General features: G+C 41.1%; 1 protein-coding gene across 4 annotated transcripts in view; it reads right to left on the bottom strand.

The window, feature by feature from the left end:
• Positions 1-16,706, bottom strand: part of lrriq1 (leucine-rich repeats and IQ motif containing 1) — a 38,732-nt gene that overhangs the window by 4,065 nt on the left and 17,961 nt on the right. For 2 of the 4 annotated variants that reach the window (XM_071457033.1, XM_071457059.1), the window contains 10 exons: positions 15,889-16,014; positions 15,157-15,243; positions 14,141-14,274; positions 13,543-13,614; positions 13,362-13,450; positions 11,834-11,935; positions 5,772-5,877; positions 4,535-4,595; positions 3,827-3,947; positions 688-817 (listed from right to left, as the gene is read on the bottom strand). In XM_071457033.1, the coding sequence (XP_071313134.1) occupies positions 688-817; positions 3,827-3,947; positions 4,535-4,595; positions 5,772-5,877; positions 11,834-11,935; positions 13,362-13,450; positions 13,543-13,614; positions 14,141-14,274; positions 15,157-15,243; positions 15,889-16,014 (1,028 nt within the window). Of the gene's footprint in view, positions 1-12; positions 818-3,826; positions 3,948-4,534; positions 4,596-5,771; positions 5,878-8,080; positions 10,777-11,833; positions 11,936-13,361; positions 13,451-13,542; positions 13,615-14,140; positions 14,275-15,156; positions 15,244-15,888; positions 16,015-16,706 lie in introns of those variants that run through there. The other 2 variants (XM_071457041.1, XM_071457051.1) reach the window with 2 other exon arrangements.

Here is a 16,706-nt window from a genome sequence, read left to right as displayed (position 1 = left end):
CAAACCTCTTCCAATGGTTACAAACTATATTTACTAGATTTTTTGTCACAAGAGTAGAGTAGCACAGAAACAACATGTCAGCGCGTTGAGAAACATGAATCCGCAGATTTTTACAGGTCCTGGTTCTGATTTCCTGCCATCATTTGCATATGAAGCGTGTCATTTGCTGAGGGTTTGTGACTCTGCTCCATGTGTTTCGGTGCTGGCTGGCTGCGATCACGTTCAGGCACTGATACTTGAGCAGAATCAACATAATAGACCTGCCCGGGGATATTTGGGCTGGTTTAGGTCCTATTGGTCTTAATTAATTTTCAGGAAAGGGAGCCCAAGTTTTCAGCTGAGTTTAAAAAGAACAGCTGCAGGGGGATTCAGCACAGGTGATAAAATAGCACTGTAAATAAAACTAAGTCTTCCTCATGGAAGAGATAAATAGCCACTTCACACTGACACTTACTGGCTAAACCCCTAAAAGAGATTTATTTCCTATGTTGAGGCTTCAAATTTGCACGATTGTAAGATGACATGTTAACACCATACCAAAGGTGCCCTGGCTGCAAGAAGTTCCAATGCACATCTTTTTTTAGGTAGATGTATCAGGATTACAAAGATAAAAATAAAAACAAATACCACAATTGTATCTGCCTTAAGCAGTGTTGTGTTATGGCTACAGAGGAGTTTGTGTTTTACTTGTACACTTTGTCCCTCTTCTTGCCCCCTCCCCAGCCGCCACTCAGCTGGACAGCGTTGTCTCGGAAGGAGATGCGCCCCTTTTTTAATGGAGCAGACAGGACTCGTTGAGGAGATGGAACCTCTTTTCCTGGAGACAAAGAGGAAGAGGAGCATGTCGGTGTCTCACATGTAAAAGAAGAAGTGTGACATCAATCCATCACAGAGTTCAAATAGAAATATATAGTATTCCTGCCATTCTAATATATGCACTAATTTCTGCAGGTTTCCTGCACTGCCCTATGATCAAATGATTTATAAAATAAAATAAAACTGGTTGACTTCTACTTGTCAGAATAGTAATGTGTCAATTTGTGCACACCTGAGGATTTCCTCCTGGAAGGACTGCACAGAGGAGTTCACAGAATTCATGAAATTCTTACTTTCTAAGTCAGAAATCCCAAGAACAGATTGCTGAGGGGTATTACTGTTACCACGGAAGTTTGGCTTTCAGCACATGGACATTGACTTAATGTTGAGCAACTGAAATCAAAAAAACAAACAGCTGGCATGACCATTGTCATTAAAAACTAACAACTGGGAGTTTCTTACTTTTGACTTTGCATGAAATGAGCCAATGAGGAATTAAAAAGAGCTACATTTACAAGTTTTAATGAATGAGGTAAAGATTGACTACTTTAGTTTGTAGATAAAGTGTGTTTGTGGTATCTGCCCCGGTGGACAGTAAAGACTTAAGCGTGATCAGGTTTTGTGTTTGTGTGCTCTGTCTCCCGGGGGCACTGCGTGCTGTAGCGGAGGCCCTTCCGCTTCACCTGGGGATCAGTACAAAGCTTTTCCAATACACAGAACAAAGGCAGCGCGTCTACCAGGCATGATGCGTTCCACGTGTAGAGCCCAGGCCAGCAGTCTCCACAGCCACCCCACACAGGGAGCCAAACAGCGGGGAGGGCTCTGAGGGAGGTGGGGAGGGGGGTTTGGGGCCAGGACACAGATCGCAGGTACTGACCCAGCTCTAAATATCTGCACAGCTGGCAGACTGTATAGAATATCAATCCACTCACAAGTCATACCTAATGGCAGCTCTCTAGTTTTTGATTTTATACTCACGTCCGTGGTGGAACACTGTGCCTCTCCCTCTCCTCATACTTTGTGTAACGTTGTTTAAAGATAAACCACTGCAGCCTTTTGTATTTATTTTCAGAAATTTCAGTCCGGCTTTGGTGGCCGATTTTAGTTTATTAAAGACTTTTGTCCAATTATCAGTTCGAAATCAAAAGCAGAACCCAAAACCTGATGCACATGTTGCTAATTTGCAGTCATGCTATTAAATGCACAGAGATAAACAAAATGGCCACACATCTGACCCAACCGCTGTGACCAAACAAATTGTTTTCGATCATTTTGCTCCTATTATGGTTGAACAGCAGACAGAATTGAGGGAGCAGATATGCAACTTAAGTGGTTTCCTCCGCACACGTAATGAAAATATTTTGTGAGCCTGGAAACGCATTTTATGGCACCGTCCCAGCGAGCGGTGGGTATCGCATTGCAGCAGGTTATAGAGTAGGTTATAGAGTATTTATGTAGTCTTTACTGCTTTGGCAAACTAAGTGAACCCTCTATCTTTAAACCTTCACTTTGATGTGCGTATGTCACGTCAGAGGCAAAGAATACACAACTTTATGATAAATAAGTTAGGTTTTTTGAGTCACACTCTTTTAATGAAGGTTGACTATAAAAAACATTTTCATCAAAGAAGCTGAACTCCTATTTTCCTGATTCCCCGACTTAACCCATATCCTGTGATATGAACTGGTGTAGCACAGAGAGCATTAGATGTCCTTTCCAAGTTTATGAAATATGTAATTGGCTTTTTGAGAAACACTCTTGCCTTACACATACATTCATATTTCAATTTGCCTAAAACTATTTTGATAAGTGGTGTTTTCATCAGAGCAGACAAAGAGGCTTTCTCCCCCCCGGGTGTATTCCCGAGGAGAACAACAGTCTGTCTGCCTCGCTTGGCCACATTCGCTCCTGCTGCTGCTGCACCTCGTGGATATCATTTTGAAATCATCATCAGAATCCAATTTGGCTTCGTTAGCAGAAACAGGGCTTCTCCTTCACTTGGATTCCTGGGCTTGTTTAATGTGATCATCTGCTGTCAGCCTGTCAGTAGCATCTTTGTCACTCAAACTCCTGAGCCCCACTTCTCCTGACAGAAGGGCCAGTCATTCTTCACTGAAAGGACTGACTTTTTTTTTTTTTTTTCTCCCTTTCTGCCCGTTTCCTGTCAGAAGAGAAATTTGCAGCACTCTGTCCCCGGCCCGACCCTGTGGCACCCCTCCCCTCTTGCAGCAGCCGACTAGTGGTCTCAGTCTGGGCTGAATAAGCAGCTGCCTTTACCCCTGCCTCTATGCACTCAGGTCCATGTGACCCGCTGGTCCATGTGTGCAAACGCTGAAACATCTGTAAACATGTACTAAATGTATATATACTATATATACACAAGCACGAGCACACACAGATATGTACACAAGCCTCTCTTACGTTATGGCAGTCTGTGATTCCACAGGTTTGAGCATGAAACTGTTCTGAAAGTTTGACTTTGCCCGTCTCCCCCTCTGTGTGTTGTAACGACTGTAGAAATAATGAGAGTTTGCCTTATCAGCATCTGGCTGATTACAAATATAAATACAAATATATGGTGATACTAATAATAATAGTGTTTTTGCTGCTATTTATATTTAGTGTTGACTTTATAAGTTAAATTGGAGGATTTTTATGTTGTTCTGTGCAGTACACCAGTCACATTTTCTGCAATAACAAACATTTTTGTTTGTCCATTTAAATATCTACCAATCAACATACTATACACAGTACGTACTGTACAAAACCTGACTGACAACCTCTTTAAATAACATATGAATCTCTCTGGGTTGCCAGTTTTTGTGAGAAAAGGTTAAAACAGAGTAAGTGACATGAAAAATTTACTTTAAGGGAGTAATTCTCCAAACTGACAGAGCATTTTCATAAAATACATATGTGTTTTTCGGATTCTGTTCAAAGTCTGGTTTAAAATTCCCTGTAACACAATGATCCTCGGCAGAAAAATGGCCGTGAAGTTCACAAGACTCACTTGCATGACCCAAACAGTTTCTGTGAGGATAATTTCTGTCTTTGCTGGGTTGGGCAGCTAAGTTGCTGTTGGCCCACAATCCACTGGCGTGATGTAGACGTTCTGTGTACCCTGGGTCAGCCTGCACACACAACACACAGAAACACATAAACACACACACACACACACACACACACATAAATGAGGCCCAACATGACACGTCTCACGCAAGCAGTCCAGCATTTTGAAAAACACTCAACAAGCAGTGGCTCTGCAGTCTGAACATATCTAAAGGAAGAGGAGGAGGAGGCGGGGGGGGCAGCGCTGCTTGCCAGTGATCATAACTCAAACTGCTGTATAACGGCACAGGGAGACCTGTGGTTTCTGACTTCAAAGACCTCACCAGCATCAGTATCATTCTTGGGTTCAGACAAACTGCTCCAAAATGACACTGGGATTTCTGTAAGGGAAATGAAGAAATTGCAGCCAGTTGATCCAATCGAAAGTGTCACTGTGGGGCTAAACCTCATACTCACCCACCCCCTCTTTATTCCTACAACGTGGGACGACATGACTCTGACTGGCAAAAGTAAATACTGCATACCTTCACTTACATGCAAGTGCCCACCCCCCACCCTCCCCACCAGAAAAGATTGAAATCAAGATTCATTGTCATTGTGCTGAAGTGAATGAAGTGCAGGGGGAGAACGGGAAGGGGACTGCACTCACCACAAGCTGCACTCTGCCTCCATTCAGAATGTCTGAGCTTATCTCCGGTAAGAAATGCTCCCTGAGAATAAGAAAAAGCATGTTTAGATTGTTGCATTTCAAATCAGTTCAGTAGTTTCCCATTTTCAAGTCTATGCAGTTACCTCTGACATATTATAAAATAAACATAGATGACATGGAAGATAATCTTAATGTCTATTTGCTCAGTAGGGCAGAGTGTAGCGCAGGCTGCCTCAGACATACTGCTGATGTGTACTTCAATACACGGTGGTTATACTGAAGTGTCGTCTCTTTTGTCATTTAGGTGATTTAATAAATAAATATATAATTTGATTATTCATTTCCATTTAAGTTGAGAGAAGTAAGTATGGGAAATCATTAAAAAATATATTTTATGAAAATAGAAATAATAAAACCCATCCCATACTGTTAAGTCTTTTCAACAGTGTTGGGTCTCCAGCTATTGTTACCTCACCTGGACGATTGACCTTCGCTGTGGAGAAAGATTTAAGTTTAACACTTGCACGTAAGAGCAAAGTTTCATCAACTAATCTGGAAGCCAATGACAGTTCAACACAAAATACTTATACAGGTGTGATGTGGAAACTTCAAGCCTCTATACACTTACACCAAGAATAAGTGTGTGTCAACACCTAGGAGAAAAGTAGGACATATCTTGTGTCAAGTAGATAAACTTTAAAATATATGCATATTCATAAAGTCTGGATTATACAATAAGGAAAAAGTAGGATATGTAATTTTATAGCTGAACTTTTCTGTGGAAAAATCCCATCAGACACAACCAAATATTTGATCTTAAAACGTGTCTTTAAGGGCTAATTAAGAAATGATGCCATCAGTGAGAGCAGCTGATTAAATGATCAACTACAAAAAAAAACAAAAAAATATTACCTCCACTGGTATCTAGCCATGTAATTAGTTTGGATTTCTGAGATATCAGCCTCTGAGAGTTTTTTACTGTTGAATCAAAACTTGTTGAATCAATGGCAAAGTGTCTTTCCAGAAACAATGTCCCAGTTCATGTTGATAATCCACAGACAAAATCACAGATAGATATTTCAAAACCTGGTCACATGAAACTAAAGCCATGTGAAAATCTGGATGTAACTAGGGGTAAAAAAAAAACAAATACATTTTCTTGTTATTTGGTGATGCAACCGTTTTAAGCATTTTTACCTTCACTACACACCACCTCACTCCACATGAAGAGCCTCACCTCTCTGAGTCCCGGTCAGACTGGGTGTGCAGCCACTGCTCAGCTTGTCCCTGTGTTACTTGCTCCGTCATCTCTGCCTCCCGAAGGCCCAGCTCAGCCTCGCACACTGCACTCGACAGAAAACATCAAATAAATGTCAGGGGCAATTTCTTTTTTTTTTTTTTTTCTCCAACTCCTCTTGTCAGGTGAGTAATAGTCTTAATGACAATGGTAACAGAGAATGAGTGTGCAATCTAATCAGTGAACGCTGAGGTGAAGGTGGCATGTTTCTAAATGACAGGAAGCATAATCAATACTTGTTGTGTTAACAGATGCTCACCACAGTACAAGCTCAACAAATAAACAGCTTGTGGGCCTGATCTATAGCAACACTTGACATGTTTCAATGTAATTGCTGCCGGCCAGGGCTCGCAGCACTGGGAGTTGTCAAAGCTCCCAGCATCTAATGTTTTGGCTTAACGTGGTGTATTTATTTAGAGGATTGTGTTATACTGTAGAATATATATAAAGTTGCTGAAAGACGCAACAGCAGAGGTTCTGCTTTTTTCCAACAATTGTTGGGGCTTGTGGTTCTTTGTGAAATTGAATCAAAGCGATGATTCAACAGTGTGTTGAAGAGAGAAACCTGAAAGGCTGCTGATTTACGAGTTATGATGAAATCCCATAATAAGGTCGTAATTCAAAGTAAACATTTATGTTGCGCTGAAAGTGGTGTTGCCATAGACGGATGTAAACTGATAATGAATTTTGACAGCCCAGTGCTGGAACTAATGATGCATTTATTTAAGCCATTTACTTGCTTTTGCTGAGCTGTTAAAAAGGAGAGAAAAGCTTTACAGTTTTCATGGGTTAATTGAGAAGCCCCACTAAAAACGTCAAGTGATAGATGCTTCCCCCCGGGGCAGCAAAGGCCAGGAAATGGCTACTCGCACTTCTCATAGCTGAAAATACACAGAGAGACGGGGGACAGTCCAGAAAAACCCTCAGAGAAATGTGTTTTTAAATATTAATGTTACTTACTATGGAACTTATGGAACTGTAGAATCCAAACAAGGGTTCTGTACTGCTTGTTCACAGTTTTTACTTCTGTCATTCATATCATGGGATCCTATATAAGACTGACAATACATTTGACATCCCTGACATAGTGTAGCAAACACATGTTAAGACACAAGATGAGCACCATGAAAACATAAAATGTTGGCATTTATGCTGCACTCCAGTAGCATGGAGAGCCTCTCCTCTCCCTTTTCCCCTCTGAACCTTTCACTGAAGCCCCCTCCTGACCCCGTCCAACCTCCTGAATCCCCCTCCGGTACTCCTCCAGGACATCAGGAAGGGGCCTGTAGGAGTCACGCCTGTTAAGAGGGGCTCTTAAGCACATTAAGCGATCTTGTCTCTACTGAGGTGGGGAGAACTGTGACTTAATATCAGAGAGCTGGAGGGTGGAGGCTTTGGCCCACAGCAAACCAGCTTGGTGAAGGAGAGACACGCTGCTGGGACTATTGGAGCCTCCTCCCCTCCAACATCACTGCTGAAATAAACAACACAGGGTCAGAAAATGGATCAGGGCCAGTGCTGATCCTAACAAAGAATTAAATGGTGCCCTGAATCAGCTGACAACCTTGTGTTGTTGTGAGTGAGCATCCTGAACAGTTATAATCATCAAAAAGTCAGACAATCAGACTGTAAACAATTAGGCTGTAAAAAAGTAAAAGTTCAGCCAGATGATCTAAACTACTTCATTTGTACATAAAATAAAAAGTGAACACACCTGCAATGTTGGCAATAACTCTATTCTAATAAAAGTGTGTGCGTACACAACTACAGCAAGTTTGGTGAATCAGCAAAGTAAAGTCAACCACAAAGTCAGTCTGTTTAGATGTTTACAACAGACACATTTGAAAGGAGCTGTTTGTCTGGAATAAGCCCTGGACTGGAGCTAGCTTAGCATGGCTAACATGGTAGAAATAGAAGCAAAGCAAGAGTTAACACTGGCTCTGGAGACAGCTCTTCGTGGGTAAAGGAATGAAGTTTGATGCTGAACTTGTAACGCTTCTTCTAATCTGGTACGTAAACAGCTGGTAATGCTAACGTTGGCTATGTAGCAATTGAAAAACTTACAAATAGCTCCTTTAAGGTCTTATTTTGCTTGAAACAAACTAGTACCACAATGACCACCAGCCACATCTAAAGGCAAAAGTGTTTACCAAACCTGAAGACGAGGCAAAGAGGCAAAGGCAAATTAGATTCTATGAACTATATACTATTCTACAAACAGAACATAATCAGATGAAAACAGAGACCTTTTCCATTAAGCTTTTCTTTCTCTTACACATAGTTTGGCTAAGTTTTTGGTTTGTTTAAACTACAAAAATAAAACATTAAATGGGTTGTGATAGAATTTAATTATCCTTTAATCATTAGACTTCTGTATTTTAACAGCCTTTTATCAACCATGTAAAATCACCCCTAATACAGTTGTGAAAATAAATACTGTTCAATTGCTGTGTCATGATAATGCTTAACATTCAGAGAAGACAGGCTTGCTAATTGCAAAATGAAGACTTTTTTATTATCCTATAAAAGGATGGTATTTATCCTGCCCTGAAGAATGTGAAAGTTGACTTCAGATTTACTCTGACCAATTTGAAACGCGCCCCTTTAGACTTAAAAAGAGCTAAGGCTTGCTTTGGGTTTTGTTCATATGCCATTTTGTTGGAAAATATAGAACAACATCATGAAATGGTTTTTTAGGATAGGTTTTAGAATCCTGTTTTCATGGCATTTGCAAAGTGGCAGAGGAATCAGAGCATGTCTGAAATATGACTAACTCAGTGATTTTAGTTGGATGTCTGTCTCTGTGAGTGACTCAGACTGCTGTCCCACTGTATACTGGCTCTCCATGTTTCCCTCTTAAGTCTGCCAGTGCATCTCAAACATATACTCTGATGAGAGAGCTCCGCTGCCTGAGATAAATAGAAGCTCTGAGATTACGGGGGTGAAATTGAATGCATATGAATGGTGGTAAATAGTCTGACTTTAAGTTATTTTGGATGATGGATGATAAACAAGATGATTGTGTTTCAGTTGGACTTTGTAGAGGACTTGAAGTGTGAAATCGAGTTAAGTGCTCAGGAGGTAGAGGTTCCAGGCTGAAATAAAAATATATACCCTCGTGTTCCCCTGACATGGGGACGGATGTTTGGTGGAGCTGGATCTCAGTTTGGACAGAAAGGGAAGGCTGGAAGAGTCTGTGTGTGTGTGTGTGTGTGTGTGTGTGTGTGTGTGTGTGTGTGTGTGTCTAGGGGGGTTGAGTGGAAGACATTGGTGGAAAGTAAGAGGAGAAATGCTTAGAGGCATCTAACATCTTCAGCATCTGCACTACCCAGACACTTGACAACACCAATCCTCTGAAAAAATGGAAGTGCATTTCTATATCTTTTGCCGTTAGAAGAAAATGTCTTGCGGCTCTGCTCCACTCTCTCCCTCTCTGTCTCCCTCTCTGGGTATGTAAGCCGATACCCATTTCAAGTGGGTTACTCATGTCCAGCACATCCACACAAAGAGCCCGGATAAAATAAACACGCCGCGTCGGATATCTTGGAAAGAATCTGTCATGGGTTTGGGACTAATCACCTCCAGAAGGGGTTTGACTCAAAGCCTGAAATGTTAGCCCCTGCCGGGGAGCGCTGGCTGGGCCGGGCTGGGCTGGCTAGGCCCCGGGCACTGGGGATGGATCCGGACGAGGGGGTGCCTTGCACAGGTCAGGACTAGGGGAGCAAGAGGGGAGGCTGGCCTGGGCCTATTTACAGAGAACCGGGATCACAGCACCATGAGCCAGTTCCCGACTCACCGCCTCTGCTGCCACCGTCGCCACTGCCTCTCGGTCACCCTGTAAAAAGGCAGCAGGAGTTGTCTCCTCCAGAACCGAGTTGGTTAGAGTTACACGTTTTACAGGATGGGATCAGAAGACCCACTGATGACGAGGGGTATTAAGCAGAGGGAAGGGTGATGTTCTAACCACTGACCCATGTTACTTTATCAGCTGATGTAGCTGTTCACATTCCTTGAGAAAGCCAGTCCAGTTTGATGAATTATCAAGACAAGGGTGGAGGGGAGAGATAAGGATACTGGAAAGAAACAGAACTGGAAATACTGTTGTAACCCAATAGGCTATTTGGATGGAACCGGTCTTTAACTGCCAGTTGGCTGCGAGCGTATCCACGGCTATATTGTGCTCAGACACGATTCTAGTGTCAGGAATCACAGAGTTGGAAAGCTGACATAATACACTTGCAGCTCAAAATAAACACTTGATAACACAATGATGCTGTCATTCTCAAACTCAAATTATTGGCTGAGAAATTCCTAACAGGAAAAAATGAACTGTCATCCACCAAATGCTGAAGATACATTTGTCCATGTAACTTTGTCAGTTTGCTGATGGCTGACCTGAATTCAAAAAAATTCATCAGAATCTTTGAAAACACTGAAATAAGTTGTTGCCTGATCTTTGGCTGCACAGCAGTGAATCACTTTTAAGGAAAACAAGGGGACTCCTTCACAAGTGTTCCATAAACAAATTACTGAAGAGATCCACCCAAAAGCGATAAAGTGGAATGAAAAACATCCCAAAGTTGAAGGTACGACTTGTTCTATTTCTTTTTAAAATTGAAACATGAAATGACAAGCAAACATACTGTATTTCTCCACAGCTAATTTTGGCATTAAGGGGCTTGGACTGAAGAGAGAGAGAGAGCAGTCACTTCACCGCCTGTTGGCAAACACTGTTGTTACAGTGTCCCCTCTGACTGCTGGATGACCACGAGCGTTGTGCTCTCTGGAAGTGAGGCCTTGACCCTGGTGGGTGGGGGAGGGGTGCGGGGGAAAGATGGAGACAGGCCCTCATGATAAAAGCCAACTTCCCCTGGACTCGCTGCCTCCAGCTCTTCCCTCCCTCTGGTCTGGCAGGGGATGTCACAGTTCAAAACTATCCCTGCTCCTTGGGGCAGAGCAGGAGGAGAAAAAGATGGAGAGAGTAACGTCCCTCTTCTCTGACTATCAGACTGCTGCATATTGCAGACAACTTGTAGACTTGTAGACTGTATCTCCACAACAACACTCTTAAGAAAAAAGCATGTCATTTGTGATAAATTAAAACCTATCTGCCTCCGTTAAACCACATTTACGTCACAGAAAAAAACACAAAGTGGGTTAACCTTAGCTGCTGGTTGCAACCAAATCTATAGGGAAACCATCATTGTAACCATCATTCCTACCAATAGGAATACCACTCTCATAGATACATATTATTTTTATCATTTTTTGTTTTATTTGTTTTTCATCTGTTTTGTTGGTGCCTACCTGTATGGACAGAAATGTGTATGGAAGAATGGATGTGTGAAAGGAGCTGCACAGCAAATGTCATTGCACAGTGGTGTGTGAGGCATTCTACTCTATTCTTTCTCTTCTATAAGAATTATGCATAATAATAATAATAATAATAATAATAAGAATAAGAATAATAATATTGTACTTCACAAGCCTGACTTTCTAACCACTTTCTTCTTTCTTGCCCTGTCAGACTTCATTGTGACAATGGCACTGTGTTTCCAGATGTCAACATCTCTGGTGAATACAATGGTATCATAAGGAATAAGGACAAATTGCCAAAACTATGAAAATAAGAACCAGGTTGAAATGAATTGTAATCACCCTTTACATACAAACTTGAGTCCACATTTCTAATCTCAAGTCTGCAGCTCTTTCACAAAAGAGATTTGTGAGCACTACTTGTATACACACGCTGCAAAGGCTGTCATGTCCCAGAAATGATTGCCGCTGGCAAATTGTAGATACATTTATAGCCTGCAGGGCTCTCACATGCTCATCCATGGGCCACAAGTACGGTGTGTGTTCAACATGTCAAAATCAGTAGTAGAGGAAATAAGGTGGTGCAAATTTGGCTTGCATGTTGCAACTATGGTGAAGCAGGCCCATGCAGTATTCACTGCTGCATCTAAAGGGTTACCAAATATGTAGCATGTCTTACGTCCTACCTTTCATGTAATTTCTATTCTGTGGTGCCGGCCTGTTGCGTGCCTCCACTGGACCCCGCTGGTAATTGCAGTTTCTGAACAAGGCAAGGGGGATAGAGGGATCTAGGAGAATAAGAGAAAAGGGGTCAAAGAAGGACAAGCCAGGCCTAAAACCAGAAGCAGAAAACCAGGTTCTAACATTCGGAAAATATTAGAACAGCGCTCTGGTTCCACTGAGGCAGATGCCATTAGGAGTTACAGCCGACATTGACCTGTGTGCTGGTGGAGCAAGATGACAAGAGGCCTGCTATTGGAATCATGCATTTGCAATTCTGATCAAAGAGCAGCCTCCCTCTACATGAGCATGGCATGATAACCATGGCAGGACTACTGTTTCTTGGAGCAGAACAGAGGTGAGGTCACCTCTCATTGTAGCTGCACTCAAAACACCACAATGAAACAGAATGAAAGTCATCATGGGATGAAATGTCAAGAGGTTTCTTGGCAATCGTTATTTCCTTTGTAGGCTCTCAAATAAGACCCGATGAGAGGTGACAGGCCCTGACTTCTGCTGTCTGTTATGGCTCGTTAACATACATGGGGTGGAAAGATTTGCTGCTGTTGAAGCACAGTTGGAGGAACAAAGATGATAATGATAAGAGGCAAAAATTAGTGTGTGTTTTCCCCGTTTAGAAAATGGATTTATGTCATAACAGCAGTTCTGTCCATGCTGTGAGGGATATTAGGTGTTATATAAAAGATTAAGAATGAGGAGACAGACAGACAAACTTTAGTTCAGGTGTAGACAGGGCAGGGTATCAAACATTGACACTTTCACTGACTGACCGAAATTGGTTTGATACTAATGAGATAGAATATATGTCATAATTTTCTTTTTGTTAAAATGGATTTGATAAAATTGGTATAAGAAAAAGTATTGTTAAGAATCAGTGCTGATTAAGGCAGAATGGGAAGCAGAACTGGGTGAGTAGCTGTCAGAGAACAGTTGGAACAAAAGCCTGAAATATATACAAACATGTTAGATTAACAACACACTACACTGTTTAATACCATTTTAAGTAGTGCACAGATTGCTTCCTGATCTTGCTCTGTTGTTTAGTGTTGTGAAAATGATTTTCTTTGTTGATGGCTGATAATAGTCTACTTCATGGAAATTGTCTGTGTTATGTATCTGTCCGAAGTATGTTTGTGTAGTTAAAAAGAAAAGTGACACATGTTAAACTGGATGCCAAGTATGATCAAGACACTACTAAAAATATGTCTGAAAAAGAAAGAAAAAACATTTTTAACGATACTCAGGCCCAGGTGTAGAAGGATCACTGAGCAAAGAGAGTTTTGGATTCCAGGTGATTTAGGAAGAAAATCATTAGAGCTTTTGATTTTCATCATCATCGTATTTCTTCATGTGTCATGTAGCATTTAGCTAACAATAATGTATCAAAATGATTCTCTTAAAGAAAAAAAGCACCTACACTTTATGCAAATCCTAAATATATATTTCTACCAGTACAATTCTACACACACTCACCCTTATGTTTCCTCTGCTGTTGCTTCTTGGACTTCATCTTCTGAGCTCTCTTGAGCATCAGATGAGCTGTGTGGCTGTCTACAAAGCCCCTGGAGACAGAAATAACAGCACACATACACACACACATGATGTGACAAAGAGTCAAAAATCTACTATTAAAAACACAATGTAGATGATTTACCATTCTTCCAGAATCTTTTCTGATCTTGCAGAGAGACCGCTGAGCACTGAGGAGGAGGCAGGAGATTTGCTTCTGAAGTCATAAAGAGATTATTGTTCTTAGAAAGATAACATGAGATGCAGAAATCTACAAATTCATATTTTCTGCTATCACCACACATATTAATAAACCATCGTATGTATAAAGCACTAACTGATAAAAGCAGAAATAGTATCAGCATGTTATTGACAGATCATCTTATCATCAACAGAGATCAGAAAATCCTGAATCCTATTATTTTCAGCCATAACAACAGCCTCCTACTGCTGCTGCTGCTTCTGCACCCACTGGTACAGTTGGGTTTGAGTGTTGTTTAAATGCTACATTATCTACATTTGTAATGTGGATGAAGTTGATCTAACCATGACACACATCAATGGGTGACGTCCAACTTGGTTGCCACTTGGTGCAGACTCATACTCACGAGGCATTATTTTGATATCACTGAAGACATTACAATAAATACTGTTCACTAACTGTCATCACTTTCATATTTTTCTTTCTCTACCCGAAATGTGTGAAACAGATTATGATGGACACTTTTAACTTCCTGTCTTACCTGTTGGAGCTCTCTGGGGAAATTCTCTGCCCAGAGGAGTCCACCTGTTCTCCAGCCACCCAGGCCTGCTTTGGCCTCCATAAAGGAGGTGGTGGCAGTGTGTGATGGGAGGGTTCAGGAAAGGGCCCCAGAGGCTAAAATACATACACATGTAAAAGTGTCAGCAACATTTTACAGTTTTTGTCTCTTTATCTGAGTTGATTTTTAATAGCCTGCTTTTTAGACAACAGCCAAGTGTTAGATTAGCTTTAACAGTGTGTCATTTGCTGAGTGGTTTTTACATTTAAATTTTTATTTCAACTTTGGAATCTTTACATCTGCCTGAATGAAAACTTCTCAGAAAGCTGGGACGCTGAAACTTTAAATGGCAAAACAGAGTTTAAGCTCTGTCTAGACAACATAGAGTACTCAGTATACCTTGTGGAAAATGAAATATAATGTATACAATAATGTCTAGTTTCATTTAACTCATGTGCATGTTTTCATTTGAGGTATTTGGCTGACACAAAGCAAGTTTTCACACTTGAGGAATGCTCATATGTAAGTCAAACTAACAGCTTAATTACTCTCCAGATCCCATTTTCTCTTTGTACAAGCGCTAAATTGTTCATCTCTGCCTTTGATGTGTACCTCAGTGTCAACATATTGTAGCCAGCCACGACAGCAGCTGCACCACATCAGCTGGCCGAAAGCGGCTACCATGATGTACAGCGCTGAGCGTGCTCCAAAGAAAAGATCCACCAAGAGGTAAATGAAGGGGGGGGGGGAACAGGACCACAGTCCGCCAGTGTGAAAAATGACATCTGCTGGTGCTGAGCAACCTTCAGCCCTCCAGGAAATAATCTTGTTTTTCAAGAGAATAAATTTAAAGATCAATCTGGGAGAGTGAGACAAATCCTGGAGGGGGCAATAAGCAAGATGAGAGAGGGGCAGGGCGAGAAAAATAAGTCTTCGGTTGACATCACTGATCACAGGTTTTAAGAATATGAGAGAATGTCCTGGGACAGTCTCTTCACCTTCAGAGAGAGGGGTTCCTTTGACAGAGGGTGACCTCTGGAAGGCAAGTCTTCAGCCAGCAATGTCCAGTGGTTCTCTAGTGCTGCCTTTGTGGAAATAAAAAGATTTTTCACATACATACAGTATATATTTCGTTTATTACATTTTATATTATATATATATATATATATATATATATATATATATATATATATATATATATATATATATATATATATATATATATATATATATATATATATATATATATATATATATATATATATATATATATATATATATATATATATTTATTTTTTTTATTTTTTTTAAATAATATATTTTATATGAATATGGTACATAATATATAATAGTGAAGGGAGTTCTTCAGTGTCAAGAACAGGTTAGATTGTTTTGTGTGTGATGTGTATATGAGTGTACAGATCCTTGACTGTACATTATTCTGTCTTTTTGTGTATGTGTCCAAATTTGCATGTCTGCAGGCTTATGTGTAAACTTGTAACTTTTATATCTTTTTCAACATATATGCACAAGTGTTTGCAGATTTTCACAAGTGCAAGTTTGTGTGTCTGTTGAGAGAGGTGATGGATGTGTATATGTATATATATATTTATGCATCTTTTTCATCAGCCTCTGTGCAGGTTTGTGTGTCTGATGGGGCACGGGGGGGTTGGGGAACTCCTGAACCATGAAAGTGAATAACACATGAACACATGAACTTGTGTGCATACCTCATCAAGGACAAATTCATCTACGTCTACCTCCTCAAAGGTTTCGTCCTCTCCGCTGTCGGGGCATGTGACAGCAGCAAGAGCAGATGTGAGCCTCCTCCTCAGAGCGAAGCCCCTCCAGAACGCCTGGAGGTACCCAAAGAAAGAAATAGAAGAAAGCTCTCCATGAATCAAGGGGCAAACGTAAATATTGTGTGTTATCCCATTAGGGAGATAAAACATGTTAACCCCTCTTTTAATTGCTGAGTGTTCTGCTGTCTGAACTCTGCGTGACTCCGGGCTGCTCCGAGACAAATGGAGCTGCAGTGTGCCTCTAAATCCTCCAATTCCCAATGGGCTTGGGGTGGGGGGGGCACACTTTACTTCAAGTTGAGCCGAGCAGGAATTCTACAACTCTTACTACCACACTTCTTTGGAATCTGATTAATCACTCTGTACAACCGCAACATGCGTACACTCTACTCTACTACGCCACCACCCCCACCCTCTAACTCAGAGCGCGCTGAAGGACTCATCAAACACTTTTTGTGTTGAGAAGGGATTTCTACTGAAGTGTTGAGTAGCATGTTTTTTTAGAACAGCAGCTTACAACCATGAAGCGGATTAGTCGGAGAAGCCTCAACAGCACATATGAGGCCTGAAGATGGATGCTTAATGATGGAAATGAGACATTTTCAGATGTCCACTGTGTGAAAGTGAGTCAAGCCTCCTGCCACAATACTAGAAAACTGTGGCCAATGATGTTTTCATTTACACATTGACAGTTTTAATTTACACAGTGATAAGAACAGTCTATTATCTATCCCGAATGGCAGTTA

Source organism: Trachinotus anak, unplaced genomic scaffold (assembly GCF_046630095.1).
Source record: "Trachinotus anak isolate AG129_WGS33_773 ecotype Australia unplaced genomic scaffold, CSIRO_AGI_Tana_v1 ptg000002l, whole genome shotgun sequence".
Classification (NCBI taxonomy): Eukaryota; Metazoa; Chordata; class Actinopteri; order Carangiformes; family Carangidae; genus Trachinotus; species Trachinotus anak.
The sequence above is the reverse complement of the archived record's forward strand: the minus strand, read 5'-3'. Positions and strand labels throughout refer to the sequence as shown.